This window comes from Bufo gargarizans, chromosome 2 (genome assembly GCF_014858855.1).
Source record: "Bufo gargarizans isolate SCDJY-AF-19 chromosome 2, ASM1485885v1, whole genome shotgun sequence".
NCBI classification, from domain to species: Eukaryota; Metazoa; Chordata; class Amphibia; order Anura; family Bufonidae; genus Bufo; species Bufo gargarizans.
The window spans coordinates 343,586,218-343,608,939 of record NC_058081.1 but is presented as its reverse complement, the minus strand read 5'-3'; the positions used below and the strand labels follow the sequence as shown (position 1 = coordinate 343,608,939).

The 22,722-nt window shown below is 43.7% G+C and overlaps 1 protein-coding gene across 2 annotated transcripts in view; it reads right to left on the bottom strand.

Annotated features, from left to right (window-relative positions):
- Nucleotides 1-22,722, bottom strand: part of NR1H4 (nuclear receptor subfamily 1 group H member 4) — a 113,069-nt gene that overhangs the window by 34,246 nt on the left and 56,101 nt on the right. For both annotated transcript variants that reach the window (XM_044280638.1, XM_044280637.1), the window contains 2 exons: nt 8,273-8,413; nt 6,905-7,035 (listed from right to left, as the gene is read on the bottom strand). In XM_044280638.1, the coding sequence (XP_044136573.1) occupies nt 6,905-7,035; nt 8,273-8,413 (272 nt within the window). The remainder of the gene's footprint in view (nt 1-6,904; nt 7,036-8,272; nt 8,414-22,722) is intronic.

Below are 22,722 nucleotides of genomic sequence, written 5' to 3'. Positions count from 1 at the left end.
GCTGCTGTCACCAGCAGCCAAACAATTGCACACAATTTAGCGCACGTTGCGCTAATATATTTCGCAACCAGATAAAACAATAGTCCTTAAAAGGACTGTTGGGTCTCTAACACCTTTCAACACTCAAAACTCCCTAAAAAAACACACAATTCCTCTCCCTACATTATCTGTCCCTTCTGCTGCAGCTCGCCGAACGTGTGCTGCCCGTTGTCGTATTGTGGCCCGCATTTGCGGATCCACAATACACGGGCACCATTCCATGGCCATTCCGCATCACAGGTGCGGACCCATTCATTTCAATGGGTACGCAAATCCGGAGATGCGGAACATAACAATGGAACACTTCGGAAGCACTACGGAGTGTTTTCTGGGGTTCCGTTCCGTGCTTGCACGCCGCAAAAAGATAGAACTTGCTCTATCTTTTTGCGGAACAGAAGGATCGCGGACCCATTCAAATGAATGGGTCTGCAATCCCCATGCACCTGCCCCATGGACGGTGCCCATGCATTGCGGACTGCAATTTGCAGTCCATAGCACGGACTTCACAAGTTCGTGTGGATGAGCCCTAAGTCTGAGCCAAACCACGTGTCATCGGGTGCTATATAGCACCCGATGACGCGTTCTGGTCAGCCAATCACTGTAATACCAGTAACCAACATGGCTACGGCATAACAGTGAGTGGCACTACTTCCCCGCACGTTTATTGTCTGCGTACAAACGTGCGGGGAGCAGACTCGAGCATCGCGCTCGGGCACACGTGTTTTTCAGCTGAACACCGTGATGTGCCGAGCACGATGCTCGAGTGAAAATGGTGTTCGGCCGAGCATGCTCGCTCAACACTATCAATGATTGATCATTTCAAGCAAATATAATGTAACAAAAGATAAAAAACTAGTATAATACAATTACAGTGAGCCAAACTGTGACCACTGCTCTATGATTTATGCAGGGCATTAGCAGTAGTGTGGTGGGCCATCTGGTCAATCAAAACCAAGTTAATGAGGACATTTCATGTTTTTTTTATTCCAGATAAATACCTTTACTTGCGGGGTACCCCTGACTGATGCTGCCACCCTGCCTGTTTTTTTATATCGCTCCTACGCCCCACTGTGCCCCCCTGTAGTTTTCCCGCTCAGTATGTTAATACTGAGAATCGGTACAGGGAGGAGGAGATGCCAGGGTTTCTAAATGGGCGTCTCCTTCTCCCTGGCTGTGCCGCGATCCAATCAAAGAGCATCACAGCCAGGGAGAAGGTGAGTCTTTTTCTCTCCCTGGCTTTGATTGGATTGCGGCACAGCCAGGGAGAAGGAGACCCCCATTGAGAAACCCTGGCGTCTCCTCCTCCCTTTATTAAAATACTGAGTGGGAAAACAGCGGGGGGGGGGGGGGGGGGTACCCCGCAAGTAAAGGTATTTATCTATAATAAAAAAAAAACATGAAAGGTCCTCTTCAAAGGGAATGAGTCTTCAAAAAAAGACCTATATTTCAAATCATGTTTTTGCATTAAATAACATTTTTTTAGTGAATATTTTTAATTTTCCATGACACTATATTAGAAAAAAAAAATTATATCATCCTGCAATTTTCACACTGCCCACTAGGTTATGATTTCCTCTTCTGTACACAGGCTTGGACTGGCCCACAGGGGTACAGAGGAATTTCCCGGTGGGCCCCTAGGCAAGGTGGGCCCTCTAGTCTCCCACCCCCTGCACAAGTGGCACATAACACAGTAGACTTACAGCACTACATACATATATTCAGTGTACAGCACCTCAACCAGCTTATGCTCATATAAAAAACGGTTTATTATTATTATAGACACAATCAGATAGCTGAGGTGACTTCTAGGTGTAGAGGAAAGCTGACAGTGTCCTCATCTCCCCAGGACCTACCTTCTCAAAGTTGCTGCAGGGACCCACATATTCAATCATCTGGTAGCATCTTGCTGCTGTGTGAGTAGGTAATACATAAATGTATCCGTATGGTGGGACCCTAAATAAATTTTACTGGTGGGCCCTAGGCACCCCAGTACGACAATGTCTTTACAGGTAAGGCTACTTTCACACCTCTGTTCGGTGTGGTGCACCGATAATGCAAACGCTTGTATCCGTTCAGAACGGTTCCGTTTGCATTATTCTTTCAAAAAAGTCTAAGTCAAAATGGATCCATTCTGACTTACATTGAAAGTCAATGGGGGACGAATCCGTTTTCAATTCCACCATATTGTTTTAGTGAAAACGGAAGTCAGTGTCAACGGATCCGTCCCCATTGACTTACATTGTAAGTCTGGACAGATCCGTTTGGCTCCGCATCGTCAGGCAGACACCAAAATGCTGCAAGCTGCGTTTTTGTGTCCGCCTCAAAAGCAGAACGGAGACTGAAAGCAGCCAAACTGATGCATTCTGAACGGTGCATTCTGATCCTTATCCATTCAGGATGCATATGGGCTGAACTTATCTGTATCGGGCCGCTTGTGAGAGCCCTGAAACGGATCTCACAAACGGAAAGCCAAAACAAAACGCCAGTGTGAAAGTAGCCTAACTTTTCAGTAGCTGTTATCACAGGGGGAATTAGTAACACCTCTATATAGATAAGACAGGATGTACCATTCACGATAGGCGATATCACAGCTTATCAACTCCCTCCTGACCTCTACACAGGTCACAGCATGCCTAGAAAACTCTCCCATATCAGTCAATGGGGTCAGCTCGTGTACATTGTGTCTATGGCCCATGTAGGTGCCTCAAAAAAACAGGAAGTCTTAACATATTTTAGGCCTAGTGGCCAGTAAGAAACTACAGGATTTTAGTTCATTTTTTAATATAGAAGTGACATAGAAGATAAAAAAAAACATCTTAAAAAATGTGTTTAACATTAAAATGTGATTTACAAATAGTTTATTTTTTGATGAAACATTCCCATTAACACTATTGAACCCTTTAATGACCTGGCCTCAAAGTTAATGACCAGACAATTTTTGTGATTCAGTGCATGTGGTGGCAGGGCCGTTGCAAGGTTTTTTGCACACACAAGCGAAGCTACATTTTGGCGCCCCCCCCCCCCCCCACAACTCGGTGGGGGTGATGTAAAAAGGAGGGCGTGATGTGACATGGAGGGGGATGAGAAATGTGACATGGAGGGAGGAGAAATGTGACATGGAGGGGGATGAGAAATGTAACATGGAGGGGGATGAGAAATGTGACATGGAGGGGAGAAATGTGACATGGAGGGGGATGAGAAATGTAACAAGGAGGGGGATGAGAAATGTAACATGGAGGGGGATGAGAAATGTGACATGGGGGGGTGATGTGACATGGAGGGGAGAAATGTAACAAGGAGGGGGATGAGAAATGTAACATGGAGGGGGATGAGAAATGTAACATGGAGGGGGATGAGAAATGTAACATGGAGGGGGATGAGAAATGTGACATGGGGGGTGATGTGACATGGAGGGGAGAAATGTGACATTTCTCCCCCTCCGTGTCACATCACCCCCTGCTTTTTACATCACCCCCTTTGTGTCGCATTTCTCCCCCCATGTCACATTTCAACCCCCTCCATGTCAAATTTCTCCCCCTCCATGGCACATTTTCCCCCTCTATTAATGTTGTGTAAAAATAAACATTATGCTCCTCACCTGGCCCTGGTCGTCTGCAGCAGCTCCCCTTCTCCTCTGTGTGGTCCTGGTATCTTCTCTCTGGGCTCCCGACAAGACTTTGAGGACCTTTCCCACTCAGCCAATCAGTGGCTGCAGCTGTGTCATGTGTCAGACCAGTGATTGGCTCAGCGGGAAATGCTGACACGTGACAAAGCTGCGGCCACTGATTGGGAAAGGTGCTCAAACAACTTGTCAGGACTCAGGAACCCAGAGAGAAAATATGAGGACCACCACACAGAGGAGAACAGCCACATGAGACCGGCGGCATGCAAGTGGTAAATGAAAAAATAAAAAAAGGTTTCATTTTTCCGCCCCTTCTTCTCAGCGCCCTAAGGCGGCCGCTTGGTCTGCCTTATGATAGCACCGGGCCTGTGTGGTGGTTTAATGGTTGTAACTTTTTTATATGTTGGACTACCAAAATCATGCAATGTTTTTCATGTGACACATAGGGTTTTGTATTAATATATTTTTAGTGATTTATTTTAGTTAGGTTTGGAAAAAACTGTACACAATTTGTTTAATGTTATTTTTATTCTTTAAATATGCAAACTGACACCAAAATAAATTATTAAAATGAGTTCACTATTTTGAATACAGTGCTGCCCATAATTATTAATATCCCCTGGCAAATTTTGACTTAAAGTTACTTTTATTCAACCAGCAAGTAATGTTTTTGACGGGAAATTACACAGGTGTCTCTCAAAAGATAATAAGACGATGTACAAGAGGCATTGTTGTGGAAAAAAAACATTTCTCTGTTTTTATTTACATTTGATCAAAAAGTGTCCAGTCCAAAATTATTCATACCCTTCTCAATAATCAATAGAAAAGCCTTTATTGGCTGTTACAGCAATCAAACGCTTCCTGTAATTGCAGACCAGCTTTTTGCAGGTCTCCACAGGTATTTTTGCCCATTCATCTTTAGCAATGAGCTCCAAATCTTTCAGGTTGGAGGGTCTTCTTGCCATCACCCTGATCTTTAGCTCCCTCCACAGATTCTCAATTGGATTTAAGTCTGGGCTCTGGCCGGGCCACTCCAAAACGTTAATGTTGTTGTCTGCTAACCATTTCTTCACCACTTTTGCTGTGTGTTTTGGGTCATTGTCATGCTGAAATGTCCACTGGTGCCCAAGGCCAGGTTTCTCTGCAGACTGCCTGATGTTGTCGTTGAGAATCCTCATGTATTGCTCTTTTTTCATGGTGCCGTTTACTGTAATTAGGTTCCCTGCTCCATTGGCTGAAAAACACCCCCAAAGCATTAGGTTCCCACCACCATGTTTGACAGTGGGGATGGTGTTCTTTGGGTTGAGGGCTTCTCCTTTTTTTACTCCAAATGAAGGAAACATCATTGTGACCAAACAATTCAATTTTTGTTTCATCTGACCATAACACAGAAGACCAAAAGTCTTCTTCTTTGTCCAGATGAGCTTTTGTAAAGGCCAAGCAAGCTTTTGTGTGCCTTATTACTTGCCGGTTGAATAAAAGTAACTTTAAGTCAAAATTTGCCAGGGGTATGAATAATTATGGGCAGCACTGTATATAAATATATATATATATATATATATATTTATATATCATTATTATTTTATAATGTTTTATGTGAACGGAGAGATAATGGTGACAATTTTGGTTGGTGTGGAGACATTTTTCTATAGATAAACTGTATATTTTTTTTAACTTTTTATTTTTGGCATGTAATATGTCTCTAAAAGGCCACTTTAAAAGGCCTTTTAGGGACACTAAGACTTTTTTTTTTTTTTTTTACTCTTTTTCCTCTATAATGGGGCATCCAAAGAGCCCCAGTTACAGGGCTCTACAGTTTACATATGCAGAGATGCTCAGGGTCTGCTAAGACCCACCTGCTCTCCTATGCCTGAGACACCCTGTGATAACATAATAGCACTACGTTGCTTCCTCTATTCACTGCTTAGCACTATGTGAGCGCTATGTACAGAAGAAAAGGCAGATTCAGTAAAAAGTTTCTATCTTCTCAAAAGGGGTCCTTGGCTGTCGTTAATAGCAGGGGATTCAACCTTGTATGAGTTCTTGTATGAGTACTGCTTCTTCGTTAAGGCTACCTGTATGTCATCTCCTTTGTAGAAGAGGGGGAATGTAATTACAACTACTCTTCCCATTCTCATGAGCACCACTACATCTTCGAACAGTTGATCAGCATGGGGTGCTGGGAATCAGACCCCTCCAATCTGATATTGATGACCTGAGGATTCGTCAATATCTTTGAACTATACAACCCCTTCATATCCCGTGCTGTATATTTATAGAGCTCCAGATTAAAGCCCTGCACCAAGCACTGTACATATGTGGCGCTGAAGTTAAACGTGTCATTGGTTCACTATGGGACAAGTAATGTGTCTAATTAGTAAAGTTTCTGTGTTCTAGTTGAAAAACTTTCACCTATCAAACCCTATTTTGACTGAGCAGCCATCTTGGTCATACTATATTAACTATCCTTTAGGCCAGTGTTCCTCAACTCCAGTCCTCAGGGCCCACCTGCGTGACCTGCCGGTCATGATTTGTGAATGTCCCACAGAATGAATACCTGTGGTAAGTCCTGATACATTGACAGGTTTGACACTAATTATATCACCTGCTCAATATTAAGGAAATCCTCAAACATGACCACCAGGTGGCAGGTGGACCCTTAGGACTGGAGTAGAAGAACACTGCCTTAGGCAGTCCATTTTTCAGACAAGAGTTGCCAAGAAGTGAAGAAATTGTGGCATGCACACGATGCATGAAGCTTTAAATTGCTGTCTGAACTTTATTTAGAACTCCATAGCTAAGTTTGTGCCTGACTTACAGTAGATAAATATACAGCGAGAGAGACAGACGATAGATAGATCGATAGTGTATAATATAAGGTTCTAATGGAACAATGGACCACATTTACTAGTGAGTACACCTAGAGTTTGGCAGAAATTGTGCCACAAGGTCGAAGAGTTGGGCTCATCTAAACTTAGAGACAGTGTCTTTGCCTTTTTGTGGCTTACCAGGAAAGGGGTATGACCCATGATGTGTTTTGCACCAAAATTGCATCACAATTCTGGAGAAAATTCCTGTCTGAAAGTAAGCCAACCAGTAGTTGGTATAGAGTCAGAGAAAAGTGTCTATCCCGGCATCACATTTATCATCCAGCCTGAATGCCTGTGATAAATCTGCTGCTGGTCTAGACAGCCTAAGTTTACACCATCTACAGGATTAGTAAATCTGCCCCAATGTACATACCCGATTTGTCTTTGTGGTAGATGTAACTTGCTTTATCTCAATTCCGTCATTATCTTCACCAAATGATTTTTCAGGGAGCTTGACATTTTTTCGTAGCCGTTTTGACTTGCACTGTATCTCTGTTAGTAAACCTGTGGTATGGAATAGAAAAAATGTTCAGCTGCATAGTATGGTTATATACACTCACCTAAAGAATTATTAGGAACACCATACTAATACGGTGTTGGACCCCCTTTTGCCTTTAGAACAGCCTTAATTCTACGTGGCATTGATTCAACAAGGTGCTGATAGCATTCTTTAGAAATGTTGGCCCATATTGATATGATAGCATCTTGCAGTTAATGGAGATTTGAGGGATGCACATCCAGGGCACGAAGCTCCCGTTCCACCACATCCCAAAGATGCTCTATTGGGTTGAGATCTGGTGACTGTGGGGGCCATTTTAGTACAGTGAACTCATTGTCATGTTCAAGAAACCAATTTGAAATGATTTGAACTTTGTGACATGGTGCATTATCCTGCTCGAAGTAGCCATCAGAGGATGGGTACATGGTGGTCATGAAGAGATGGACATGGTCAGAAACAATGCTCAGGTAGCCCGTGGCATTTAAACGATGGCCAATTGGCACTAAGGGGCCTAAAGTGTGCCCAGAAATCATCCCCCACACCATTACACCACCAACCTGCACAGTGGTAACAAGGCATGATGGATACATGTTCTCATTCTGTTTACGCCAAATTCAGACTCTACCATTTGAATGTCTCAACAGAAATCGAGACTCATCAGACCAGGCAACATTTTTCCAGTCTTCAACAGTCCAATTTTGGTGAGCTCGTGCAAATTGTAGCCTCTTTTTCCTATTTGTAGTGGAGATGAGTGGTACCCGGTGGGGTCTTCTGCTGTTGTAGCCCACCTTTCTTTCCCATTCTGACATTCAGTTTGGAGTTCAGGAGATTGTCTTGACCAGGACCACAACCCTACATGCATTGAAGCAACTGCCATGTGATTGGTTGACTAGATAATCGCATTAATGAGAAATAGAACAGGTGTTCCTAATAATTCTTTAGGTGAGTGTATATTGTTGTAGTCTTGAAAGGGCTCTGAACCTGGACATATCCTCATTTTCACCCAGGCAGCCCCTTTGATTTGAGCATCGGAGTATTTAATGCTCTGAGGCTCTCGCTTGCTCTGCGCAAGCGAGAGCAAGAAATACCGGATCTGTTTTTCTTTGAAAAAGGCTCAGGACGGGCCGAAACATGTCCCCTTATTGTAACTGATGTATGAATAAATATATTAAACGAAGAAAGCGAGTGCCGGGATTTTTCCTATTTGCAACTAATAAGTAGACAGTTTGCCAATTTACTCACATTCAGCAAGCATGCCCTTCTCTTTACATTTCCGTAGGCGACATTCCTGGCATTTTCTCCTCATGTACATATCCATTTCACAGTTGCCTCCATTTTTACACTTGTAAACAGCATTTTTAGTAATACTTCTTCTGAAAAATCCTGCAGATTGGAAGCAGAGTGGGCACACTTATAACAGGTTTGTCTGAACAGTTACTTTAAGTATGAAATTGTTAGGCTACTTTCATATCTGTGTTTTCAATTCAGGTTTTAAGATCCGGCAGAGGATCTCAAAACCTGAATTAAAAAGTTCAGTTTGGTCCCCATTCTTTGTCACTGGGGACAAAACTGATCAGGAACCTTTCCATTTTGTAGCGTTTTGTGAAAGTAGCCTTAGTCCTTCAAAATTTTCACTAAATTGTGCAGATCTCCATAATTATAGATAAACATAAAAAAGTTTACTTTTTCATTCATGTCTTGCTCATTAGGATTTAAATATTGTTAGAAACGTATTTGAACTTCAAAGATAATCAGTTTAAGTAAAAATAGTCCTGAAATGAATGTCCATCCGTGCCATGGTGATTTTGGCAAGTTAATTTGTTGGTTCCGCTTTGCTTTACGCCAGTTTAGGTGACCAAGTTGTCCCCGCGTGGGATCCTGATTTCCCGGCCTGAACTCTGCTCCTGTAACGGGATCTGATGGAATTATAATGATTTATAATGCTGCGTGTCTCTGACCGACATCAGCTGTAATGATTTGTACTGACATAATGCAGTCAGTACAATTCATTACAGCCAAAGTCAGGCAGGGACACACATCATTATAAATCATTATAATGCCATCAGATCCCGTTACAGGAGCAGAGTTCAAGCCAGGAAATCAGGCTCCCACGCGGACAACTCGCTTGTCTGAAACTGGACTAAGATACTTGCTACATAATTTATGCCATAGTAAACATCATCTGCTTTCATTACCCCACTGGTAATAAAGTAAATGAACTTATTTCCATGATGCAAAAACATGTTTTCATCCCATAGCCTTAAAGAGGTTCTGTCACCAGGAGCAGCCCTATTAAACCAGACTAGCCATACTGGCTTAGTAGGGCTCATCATACTGATTAAAACTGTACCTTTCTTTTGTCTGTATGATAAATAGCTGCAGAGAAATCTGTGTTTTTATTCATATGCAAATGAGCGATTCGAACACTCAGAGGAGGGGCTGGATATTCTGAGCACTTCTACATAACACCCCCCCCCCCCCCCCCCTCTGCTCTGCACACTTTCCCCTCCCATTGATTGACAGGGCTAGACAGTAGGCTGATGGCAGAGCTGTTATTTTTATTTATTTATTTAAAGCCATATAACAAAAGGCTATACTATAATAAATAATATATAATCATATAATAATAATACCCTACCATATTAAGAAAAGTTTGTTTGTTTTTTTGCTAAAACCTATTACTGATTTATTTACAGACACAATATATGGTTATATAGAAGCCAGTAATATTTATTAGCTTTCTAAAAAACATTATTCTCAATATGATAAGTAGTGATGATCGCGAATATTCTAATCGCTAATTTATATATCGGCACTTTGAGAATTTGCAAAGATGTACAGGGTGGGCCATTTATATGGATACACCTTAATAAAATGGGAATGGTTGGTAATATTAACTTCCTGTTTGTGGCACATTAGTATATGTGAGGGGGGGAAACTTTTCAAGATGGGTGGTGACCATGGCGGCCATTTTGAAGTCGGCCATTTTGAATCCAACTTTTGATTTTTCAATAGGAAGAGGGTCATGTGACACATCAAACTTATTGGGAATTTCACAAGAAAAACAATGGTGTGCTTGGTTTTAACGTAACTTTATTCTGTCATGAGTTATTTACAAGTTTCTGACGAATTATAAAATGTGTTCAATGTGCTGCCCATTGTCTTGGATTGTCAATACAACCCTCTTCTCCCACTCTTCACACACTGATAGCAACACCGCAGGAGAAATGCTAGCACAGGCTTCCAGTATCCGTAGTTGCAGGTGCTGCACATCTCGTATCTTCACAGCATATGCTGTATATTACATTGCCGATTTTCGCAATCAAGAAAATAATGACGAGATCACGAATTTTAGAATTTCGTGAATTTCACAAATATTAGGGCAAAAATGAATATTGCCCATGCTGCTCATCACTAATGATAAGGACATAAACTTTTCTTATAGGATAAATGTGGTAGAAAATATGGTGGTTCCCCTGAGATTCAAACCTGGGATCTCTACATATAAAACCAACCATTTAACCACCAAGCTATAACATGACCACATAAAGATACTTGTCTTTTATATGCTTATAATAATAGTTTTAATCAGCATGAAGAGCCCTATCAGGCAGTATGTCTGGTTTAATAGGGTTGATCCTGGTGACAGAGCCGCTTTATTGCAACTATCCAGTCAGAATCTCAAAAATGATATGTAAGGCGATACCTCCAGATGGTGACCATCCGTAATTTATTCTCCTTAGAACTTGCTGCCTTGCTGCTTTTTAGCTGAGCTTCATTAGGTCAGAGCTGTGATCTGTGACTACATCTACTGTTTCTGCAGGGAGTCTGAAGTAGTCTGAAACACACACCCAGTTTTGACATTGGGGGGCAGCTCTGACTCTCCCTCTGCAGCGCTGCCTCCTCATATTAGCTGCTGTGTATAAAAAAAAACTATCGTATTTCTTTTTATTTATTTATTGACAGCAAAAGACATACATATAAATTATAAACGTAATCTTCAACAATAAAATTTTTGGGGTTTTCACCCCAAAACTACCCCCCCTCCCTTCCTTGCGATGCGTCTCCCATCCTCTCCGTCAACCAAGACGGAAAAAGGGATTATGGTGGAGTGAAGGCAGGAAGACTTATGACTCCCAAATACCCCATACCTTATTCCATTTCTCCTCAATATTTCTTTGTTTATATAAAATTCTTTCATAATTCTTAATCTTATTTACCAGATTCAACCATATATGCACACTGGGGATGTTTTGCGAAAACCAGCTTTGCGTGATCAAAAGTCTTGCCCCAAAAATAATTTTAATCAAGAGGAATCTTTTATACTAATCATAAATAATTTGGGAAAGATCACCCAGGATCCAACACTCCACCGTATAAAGAATCACTATTTTCCGTTTTTAAGTAATATGTTTAGCTATTCCCTCCCAATATTGTGTTATTGTGTACAAAACCAAAACATGTGTAAATAATCAGCCCCAGGTGAATCACACCGTGGACAATTGGACGTATTTCTCAACCCACATTTATTGAGCCATAGTGGTGTGACATGTACTCTGTGTAAAATATCAAATTAAACCAAAACATGATTAAAATTATGTGACACTATTCTTAAATTAGTCATTATTTTCCCCCAATCATCTGGTTGAAACCCTAACGCTGGGTTCAGACCTGAGCGTTCGCGATGGAGCGCTCTGTATGCGCGGCATACAGAGACAAGCGAACGCCCATTGTCGCGCGTTCCCAGAAGTGTACGGGAACGCGCAACAAGACGCCCCAAAGAAGCTCATGTACTTCTTGGGGCGTCGGGCGTTTTACAGCGCGATCGTACGGTGAGAACCATTCCCATAGGGAATCATTGGTTCTTGCCTGTTGAGCGTTTTACAGCGCGTAGGAACGCGCTGTAAAACGCTCATGTCTGAACCCAGCGTAAAGCAAGTTCCCAAGACTTTTGTCCGGGGGAACGTATACTATTAAATAATACTTCAAGAAGGAATTTATAAAGTTGAGAAATTTTAAACTTCTGCCCCAAGTTTCGTATTTTAACCAGGAATTTGCTAGAATTATTGCAAAATGCAGATTGTAAACCACTGTGAGAAAAAGATGGGCAACCATGAATTTCAGCAGGTATATTTAAGCAAATTAACCTTTGAAAGAGAGCCTGGAGCATTCCTTACCCACTTCCCAGCCACCCATTGCCTATAAATGTCCTGGGCGGTCAGGTTTATCTCTGATCGGACGTTTCTAAATGTCTTTTCAGAAATCGCAGCTGAACTCTAATTGTGCAGCTGCTGTGCCGGGGACCCGCTGTCAGTGACAGCAGGACAGCCCAGAGAGAAGGCAGGAACCATTCCTGGGTGTCCCTGCCTTCGAGATCGCTGTATACACAGTGCTGAATGAGCGCTGTGTATACAGCAAGGAAGCGATGTGCCGCTTCCTGTCCCGGCCCAGTGGTCATGTGACCACCAGGGGAGTGGAGGTGCTGCCAGGTCTTCCACGGACCTCGATCAGCCCTGCACTGAGGCTGTACAGCACTGTATAATGCTGTACAGCCTCACTGGGGGCTGTATTCCCCCTGTAACTGGGGCTACTATGTCAGCCCCAGTTACAGGAGAAATCAATAGTGAAAAAAATGTCAAGTCAAAAGTGTAACAAACTGTAAAATAAAAAAATAAGTGTTTTATAAAAAAAGTAAAGAAAAAAGTTTCACATGTAAAAAAAAATAAAAAAATTCCCCAATTAAGCCATTTAAAAAATTTTAAAAATGAAAAAATAAAATAGACATTTGGTATCACCACGTCCTTAACGGCTCTATAAAGATATATAGATATATATATATATATCAAAAAATTTAAATAAATAAACCTTAAGTCAAAAAAGATTTTTTAGTTACCTCACCTCCCAAAAAACATAATGTTAATCGAATTATTCCTCTGTTGTTAAGCCAATTACTGATATGACTAAAAAGGGGGTAGATTTTTCCTCGTGGTCGGTAGATGCGCTTAAAGCCTTTTCTAGTATCAAAGAGAGTTTTGCTTCTGCTCCCATTTTGGTACAACCTGATGTCTCTCTACCTTTTATTGTTGAGGTGGACGCTTCTGAGGTGGGTGTGGGCGAGGTCTTATCTCAGGGTCCCTCTCCTGCCAAATGGCGACTGTGTGCCCTTTTCTCAAGGAAACTCTTCTCTGCAGAGAGAAATTACGATGTGGGAGATAGGGAGTTGTTGGCCATCAAATTAGATTTTGAGGAATGGCGCCATTGGTTAGAGGGAGCCAGACACCCTATTACCGTGTTTACCGACCATAAGAATCTGGCCTACTTGGAATCGGCCAAGCGTCTGAACCCGAGACAGGCCAGATGGTCTTTGTTCTTTTCTAGGTTTAATTTTGTTGTCACGTTCTGCCCTGGGGTTAAAAATGTGAAGTCGGATGCCCTTTCACGTTGTTTTCCGGGAGGGGGGAACTTTGAAGACCCGGGTCCCATTTTGACTGAAGGGGTGGTCGTCTCTGCTTTTTATTCTGATTTGGAGGCAGAGGTTCAGGCAGCCCAGGCAAAGGCTCCTGATCTTTGTCCTCCTGTGAGGTTGTTTGTGCCTCTCGCTTTACAAGACAAGGTTTTTAAGGAGCCCCACGATACTGTCCTTGCAGGGCACCCGGGGAGTAGAGCCACAGTGGATCTCATTGCTTGGAGATTCTTGTGGCCGGCTCTTCGTAAGACGGTTGAGGGTTTTGAGGCAGCCTGCGAGACCTGCGCTCATGCCAAGGTCCCTCATTCACGGCCATTGGGTTCTCTCCTCCTGTTACCCATTCCTTTCTGTCCTTGGACGCATCTGTCCATGGACTTCATTACGGACCTGCCTCGTTCCTCGGGGAAGACTGCGATTCTGGTGGTAGTGGACCGTTTTAGCAAAATGGCGCATTTCATTCCCTTTCCTGGGTTACCCAATGCTAAGACGTTGGCGCAAGCGTTTGTTGATCACATTGTTAAATTGCATGGCATTCCTTCAGACATCGTTTCTGATAGGGGCACGCAATTTGTTTCCAGATTCTGGAAGGCCTTCTGTTCTCGCTTGGGGATTCGGTTGTCGTTCTCTTCTGCTTTTCCCCCGCAGTCGAATGGTCAGATCGAACGCGTCAATCAGAATCTGGAGACATATCTGCGCTGTTTTGTGGCGGAGAATCAGGAGGATTGGTATTCTTTTTTGTCCCTTGATGAGTTTGCTTTAAATAACCGTCACCAGGGGGCGTGGCTAGGCTGCCGAAGGAGATGGCCGCTTGAGTGGAGAGCTCCTGCACCTCAGCGACTGTAACCTTGCCAGCCCGTCTTCACCCAGCATACAGCAGCATTTGCCGACTCCCTCCGATGCACTACTCCCCCGCCGACAATATGGGGAAAACCAGAAAGAACTTGCAGAAACTGCAGGATGGAAACTTGGAGAGCTATTTTGACTGGGGGCGATTCAAAGATGGCGCTGATGGAGCTGACAAGGCAGCGCTGGGATCCCCTATCAGCGCGATGTCGCCATCGCTCACAGCCCGCTCTCCCTCCCCACCGGACATTTCTGGCAGCACTAACCTGCTGCATGTGTCGCCTCCGTCGCTCCCGCCGACTCCAGAAGAGGCCAGAGCTCCAAGGCAGTAGCAGCAAGGGATCCAAGATGGCGCCGTCTTATGGCGCAGCGGGAACAGCCGCCCAGCCTACAACATACCCAGCCGCATGTCGGATGTACCGGAGGCCATCCACAGCTGAGTGAGTACACCTCTCACAATATTCCACCCCTGGATCCCTTCCAAATGCTTCCCACCTCAGATAAGCCTGTTACTGAGGACTCTCTTAAAGCCATGTTACTAGCCCTGAAGTCCTCCCTGCAGACAGACATAGCTGGACTGATTAACCCTCTCTCGGCCAGACTGCAGACCACAGAGGACAAGGTGCAGCATGTGGAAGTGAAAATGGCTGAATTTGCAGCTTCACAAAATGCTATTATTGATGCCCATAATGCTATGGCTGATGAGTTGGAAGCTGAAAATGGCGGATCTGGAAGACCGTTCCCGACGAAATAATGTGAAATTCAGGGGTATTCCTGAGGATGTTGCCCCCCAGGAACTGCAAACTTACCTGAAAGGGTTGATAAGGGCACTATTACCACAGATCCCAATCCCTGATATGATCATTGACAGGGCCCATAGACTTCCTAGACCCCCTCACCTGGATCCTGATGTTCCACGTGATACTCTGGCGCGTATCCATTTCTTTCATACTAAAGAGGCACTCATGATGGCAGCACGGAATACGCCTTCGCTACCTGCTCCGTATCAGAAGATCAAACTCTACACGGACCTCTCTATGGTCACCCTCCGCCGGCGCAGAGCACTACAACCTATTACTAGTGCCCTCAGGGATAATGACTTCCCTTACAAATGGGGTTACCCACTAAAAATCCTTATCCGCAGAAACGGACAGACGCACGCCATCAAGACCCTGGAAGAAGGGAAGCGACTACTCCATCTCTGGCAGATCCCATTGTCCTCCAGTAATGTGGATGCAGACATTGCTACTGTAGTTCCTGCTACCCCGCGCACGTCTGAAGGCTGATGCCCTGAGTGTCTCCCCTATGCCTGACAGCCAGGAATTGGGAACTACCGGTGTGGTGATACATTGTTCTGTCTATCATGCTGTGACTCCTTCTATGTTACCTTATCTGGGCGTTGGAACAGGACTTTCCATGTTGGGTGCAGGTCCTCTGTCACCGTTTAAATTAATTTTTGATTTATTTCAATTCTAGCATTGAACTTTCGCCCTTTCTCTGCCTAGACGGTTGTTTCCGTCCTGTTCAATACTTGCAAAGTTTCAGGCGGTTACCTTCGCCTCAATTGTTTGTTTGTTTGATTGTTGTCCTTTCCTCCCTACCACTCTCCTCCCCCCTCTTCCCTCCATTGCCTTAGTGCCTGACACTTTGCCTTATTGATATTGAAGCATAACGTTGTATTCCCTTACTTAATCTAAAGGTCGACTTAGCTGTTCCCTTTGACATTATGGGTCTCAAAATTATGTCCCTCAATGTTAAGGGCCTCAACTGCCCTCAGAAGAGGTCTTATATGTGGAAGGAAGCTCTGACGGCTAACGTTGATGTTTTGTGTATACAGGAGACTCATTTACTGCAAGCAGACGCTGATAGAATACACCACCGCCTGTTTCCTGCGGTCCTACATTCGCATTGTGACAAGAAGAAGAGAGGTACACTGATCGCAGTCAAAAACACTGTTGCCTATACCCTGATTAAGTCTAGAGCGGACCCGCAAGGTCGATATGTTATTCTAGTTTGCTCCATTAACAGCATTAATTACATACACTATAGTTAACCTATACGCCCCTAACTCTCACCAGTTGGTTTTTTTACGTAAACTTATGCGCAATGTGAATAAACTCAAACAGGGGAAGGTAATCCTCTGCGGAGATTTCAACACCGTCTTACACCCCACTATTGACTCCTCTTCTCCTACCAGGCGACCAGATGCAGGGGTTGCCTCCTTCTTGCATTCTGAGGGCCTTACGGATGTGTGGAGAGCGCAGCATAGCCTCGAAAAAGATTTTACCTTTTTCTCCCCAATACATGTGTCCTACTCGCGAATAGATATGTTTATGGTGGATCACACTGCTCTGCTTCATACAATTTCCACTGACATAGGCCTTATTAAGTGGTCAGACCATGCCCCGATTACCATTACCCTTGAGGAGCAGTTTCAATCGACCAGACCCCCTATCTGGAGAAATAATACATTTCTCTTTAACAACCCAAAATATGTGTCGGAGCTCTCTACGCAGTTGACTGAGTATTTTCAGTTTAATGACGGCTCGGTCTCGAACAAGTTTATATTGTGGCAGGCCCACAAAGCATTCATGCGAGGCTCGTTGATTAAACTTAATTCTACCGTGAGAAAACTCAGAGAACGAGACATTACCCAAGCCCTAGAACACATTGCCAACTTAGAGGCCACAAATAAACCCGCTCCTACCTCTCAATGTTCTGCTGCGCTTCGGGACGCGCGTAACAGGCTTAGTAGCCTACTCTCCCAAAATTACCAAAAATCACTCCTACGGCTCCGCTCCAAATACTACTCCCAGAGCAATAAAGCAGGTAGGCTCTTGGCGCAACAACTGAAAACCCAACAGGCAAAGTCTAAAATATCACACTTGATCCACCCTATAAATAAAGCAAAACTGATAGACCCCCGCGAGATTGCCAACCAATTTAAATTGTATTATCAATCTCTTTATAACCTTAAAGATAGCACTCCTCTTCCTGACAATTATTCTGTCTTGGTGGAGAATTTTCTCTCGCAATCGGCTCTCCCTACTCTCACTCAGGCGCAATTGCAGTCCCTTAATGCATCATTCTCACTTACGGAAATTCAAAAGGTTGTTATGTCTCTCAAGCTGGGTAAATCCCCGGGTCCTGATGGACTCTCTAATGAATACTACCGCCACTTTCAGCATATCCTTGCTCCTTACATGCACGAGATGTTTAAATTAGTGCAGGATGGACACTCTTTTCCCTCGGACATGTTAGAAGCCCTAATAGTCACTATCCCAAAGCCTAGTAAAGTGCCTGATGTACCCCAGAATTTCCGCCCAATTTCATTGCTTAATTCTGACGTAAAAATCTTTGCCAAGATGATCGCCAATAGATTAGCTCCTCTTCTCCCTTCCCTGATCCACCCTGACCAAACTGGGTTTGTGTCTGGTCGGCAGGCATCTGACAACACTAGACGGATTGTAGACTTATTCAATTATGCAGAGTTGCATAACCTCCCAATGCTGGCGATCACATTAGATGCAGAGAAAGCATTTGATCGCTTGCATTGGGACTACACATTCTCTACACTCCGTCGAATGGGATTCTCAGGACCAATATTACAGACTATTCATAGCCTATATTCTTCTCCATCGGCGAAGGTATGGGTTAATGGAGTGGATCTGCCCTTTAGTATCACTAACGGATCCAGACAGGGCTGCCCCCTATCGCCTCTATTGTTCGTGTTGGCACTGGAACCCTTGGCGCAATCTGTTAGGAATTTACCATTAATAGCTGGAATGGAAATAGGTAACAAGTCCCACAAAATCACGCTATACGCAGATGACATTATTCTCACGTTGACTGACCCCAGCAACTCAATAGACGCTGCCCTTTCCATGATTGCAGAGTATGGGTCCCTTTCATATTATAAAATTAACAATGCCAAATCTCAAGCTCTCCCTATTAATATGCCGCTAGCGGAGGTGGCCTCCTTGAAATCCTCTCATGATTTAGACTGGCAAACATCAGAGCTCTCGTATTTGGGAGTAAAGATTACCTCTCCTTGCTCTCTACTGTACAGTAGGAACTACCTTCCTCTCCTAGATACCATGATGAGCGATCTCAACAGCTTCTCTATGAAAGCATTATCCTGGGTGGGTAGAGTGGCATCATTTCAAATGATGACCCTTCCTAAGTTTATATATATATTTAGAGCTCTCCCAATCCCGATCCCTATGACATTTTTTAAGAAAGCGCAGTTGAACTTGGGTAAATATGTATGGGGTCCAACCAAACCCAGAGTAGCGAGGGCATTACTTTCTAAGAAAAAACACGCTGGCGGATTAGGCCTCCCTGATATTAGGGACTACTTTCGAGCGATAGCGCTTTCCTTTGGCCGGGAATGGTGGATCCCTGATGACACAAAGGCCTGGATTCAGATTGAATCATCCACTATAAAGCACGCTTCTTTGAAAGATTACTTAATTCATCAACTGTGGAACCCATCCCAGTCGCGCAGGAATCTGCTCACGGTACAGCATGTTTGTAACCTATGGTCCACGATTCATACTATTCAGAAAGACACGACATCTACCCTCTTAACACAAGCCACTATGAAAACACTGGAATTAACCATTCCTGACATCAATTTGACAAGTTGGCGAGAAAAAGGGATTACTTCTGTATCCCAAATTTTGTCAGACGGTTGTCTTCTCCCCTTTGATTCTATCCACCGTATATTCGCATTGCCGCATACTGAATTCTCTAATTTCCTTAGGATTAGACACTTTATTGCGCAGATTACGCAGAATCCACCCTCGATAAATTCCGACATCCTGAGATTATTCCAGTTCCCGCTCCTTTTTAAAAAACATACCACGCGCTATATATATGATGTTCTGGGGGACAAAGCCACTTTTGCCAAAACCTTGCCTATCCAAAAATGGGAAGCTGAACTGGGGAAGTCATTTCCAGAAGAAGATTGGGCACAAGCTATTAGATTTCTGGTTTCTAATTTCAAATGTGTTACCCACTACGAAGCGGGGTTGAAAACCCTACTACACTGGTATTTCACCCCACAGAGGCTACCCACAATCTATCCTGCGTCCTCCCCCAATTGCTGGAGAGGATGCGGTGCTAGAGGTTCTCTACTCCATATCCTATGGGCATGCCCCGTAATTATCCCTTACTGGCACAGTGTTTTTGACCTGATCTCTGGGGTACTAGCTCGGGCAGTGGATCCTAGCCCTGAGTTGGCTCTCTTGTTCTTGGGTATACACACCATCCCCTTAGATTGTAGGAACTTGGTTGGTCACGTCCTACTTAGCGCTAAACTGATTGTTACACGTTATTGGAAGCAATCCATTTCACAGACTATAGCAGAGGTTATACAGGAGATTAACAAGTCATGTAGATATGAGAGTTTGCTGCCTCCCACGGTTATCTCCCTTAAATCCAGGATTCTCACTTGGGATCCATGGTTCCATAATTCTAACTATTCCCCCTGAATAACCAAGACGTTCCTGCACTGAGAGGGAAGACAGTGGGGTACGCCTAGTGGATACAGGTCTCTCGAACCTGGGTAGACTACGTTAGGGATCATCCCAAACCCCTTCTTTCCTCCCTTCTTTCCCCCCCCCCTTACCCCTCAATGTTATGGTCTATGTGTTACAGACCTCACCAGATATGCAATTTGTACTTGTATACTATTGTATTATGAGCAAGCCTACTGCGTAGGCACGTATTGTTATACTTTGGAATAATGCAAATTTTGGCTCATCTTGCCAATTTACAGAAAATGCCAATAAAAACGATTTCTTCTAAATAACCGTCGCCAGGAGTCCTCTGATAAGTCACAATTTTTTGGCGCATATGGGTTTCATCCGCAGTTTGGGACATTCTCTGGAGAGGGGACTTCTGGTTTACCTGATGAGGAGAGATTTTCCTCGTCAGGGTAATCTGAAGAGGATGAGTGAGAGATATAAGTGTGTGGCGGATAAGAGACGTGTGCCTGGTCCTGACCTGAATGTGGGTGATCTAGTGTGGTTGTCTACAAAGAATATCAAACTGAAGGTTCCCTCCTGAAAGTTGGGTCCTAAGTTTATTGGGCCTTACAAGATCTTGTCCGTCATCAATCCCGTTGCCCTCCGTCTTGATCTTCCTCAGACTTGGAAGATCCATAATGTTTTACACAGGTCCCTATTAAAACCTTATGTCCAACCCACTCTACCTTCCTCTTTGCCTCCTCCTCCGATTGTTGTTGATGGTAATCTTGAATTTCAGGTCTCTAGGATTGTGGATTCTTGCATTATCCGTGGTTCTCTCCAGTACCTCGTTCATTGGGAGGGTTATGGTCCTGAGGAGAGGATGTGGGTCCCGGTGGTGGACATTAAGGCCACTCGTCTCATCAGGGCTTTCCATAGGTCTCATCCTGAGAAGGTGGGCTCTGAGTGTCCGGAGTCCACCCATAGAGGGAGGGGTACTGTCACCGCTAGTTCTTTGAGAAGGTCTGGCAGACGTCCTTCTATACCTCTTGCATGACATTCTTTGTTTTGGTTTCACTTTGTCATCTCCTTTCCTTCTCCCAGGTGTCACCTATTTAGACTAATCGTCTCCCTTTATATTCCCTCCCATACTGCCTCACTTTGCAGTTTATACTACTTCCTGGGTGAAGTGTTCACTGCTGGAGGCTGCTGCTGCTGTTTGCTCAGATAAGTCTTTTACATGTATTGTGTTTCCTTGCTGGCTTGATTCTAGGTGACCCTATTAAGTGCAGGGAGCCGGTGGTCGTGTCCCCTCACTATTATAGGGTTTTCAGGTGTCACACAGTCTTAGGTACGTGGGCATGCAATCGTCTACCATTGAGACCCTTGCATGGGCATAGCAGTCAGGGAGAGCGCTTATGGTTTTATAGGGCTTAAATATGTGCTCCTTAGTTTGGGATCAAGCCAGTCGGACGTTTATTCATAAGTTCCAGCTATCTGCAACATCATCCGTGACACAAATGTACCCCAAAATGGTGCCAATAAAAACTACAGCTTGTCCCACTAAAAATTAGCCCTCATGCATCTCAGTCAGCAAAAAAATAAAAAAGTTATCTGAAAGGGATTTTTCATAATCTTACTTTTGATACATCACGGATTAAACATAGATTATACAAGCCTTATCTCTTGAGGAATGCAGTACCTCGAATTAACATATCTCACAACCTCGGGACACAATAGCAGCCTGCCTGAACAAAAGGCTATTTAACATCTCACCTCACATACATTGACAGAAACCTGTGATTTCCTATTCAACTTGTTAGCATGGAGAGAAAAACCTGTTCAATGTAAAATAACCCGTTTCATGTATTGTATATAGCAGATGCCAGCATTGTTTAGCAAAGTTTCAACTGTATATTGACAACACATGTTTCCCAAGGCCTGCTGAGAACTACCAGGATTGTTGCAATTGGATCTTGAGAGACACTATGTTCCCACCCCCAATAAGCCCTATAACTATGTGCTGGGAAATAAAGAAAACTCTATGTTAGAAAATCCAGATGCCGCTCCTCCCCTTCTGAGCCCTGGCGTATCCTCAAATAACAGTTTACGACTACAATTGGGGTGTTACTGTATTTAGGAGAAATGGTTAGCAAATTGTGAAAAAGAAAGTTTGGGGCTAATGCTCAATTTTCTTGTAAAAAAAAAAGTATTTTTTTTATTTTCACAACCAAGTATTATAAATTCTATGAAACTGTTGGCTCAAGTGCTGACTATACCCCTTAAAAATTCCTCAGGTGGTTTATTTAGCAAAATGTGGTCACTTTTTAGGGGTTTTCACTGTGGGGATACCTTAGGGCCTCTTCAAATGCAACATGGCACCCTAAGACCATTCCAGCAAAATCTACCCATCAAAACCACATGCCTTTTGTCCCCTGCCCTGTGCCCATACAGCGGTATACGACCACATATGGGGTGTTTCTCTAAAATGCAGAATCAGGGTAAGGCCTCATGCACACGACCGTTCCGTTTTTTGCAGTCCGCAAAAAATGGAATTTGCCGGTGTGCCTAGCGCAATTTGCAGAACGGGATGGGCGGCCCATTGTAGAAATGCCTATTCTTGTCCGCAAAACAGACAAGAATAAGACATATTATATTTTTGGGGGGGCCACCGAACGGAGCAACGGATTCGGACAGCACACAGAGTGCTGTCCGCATCTTTTGCGGCCCCATTGAAGTGAATGTGTCCGCACCCGAGCCGCAAAAACTGTTGCTCGGATGCGGACCAGAACTACAGTCGTGTGCATGAGGTCTAATAAATATTGAGGTTTGTTTTGCTGCTAACCATTGATGTGTTAAAGGGAAAAAAATTATTAAGGCCTCTTGCACACGAACGATTTTTTTTTTTTCAG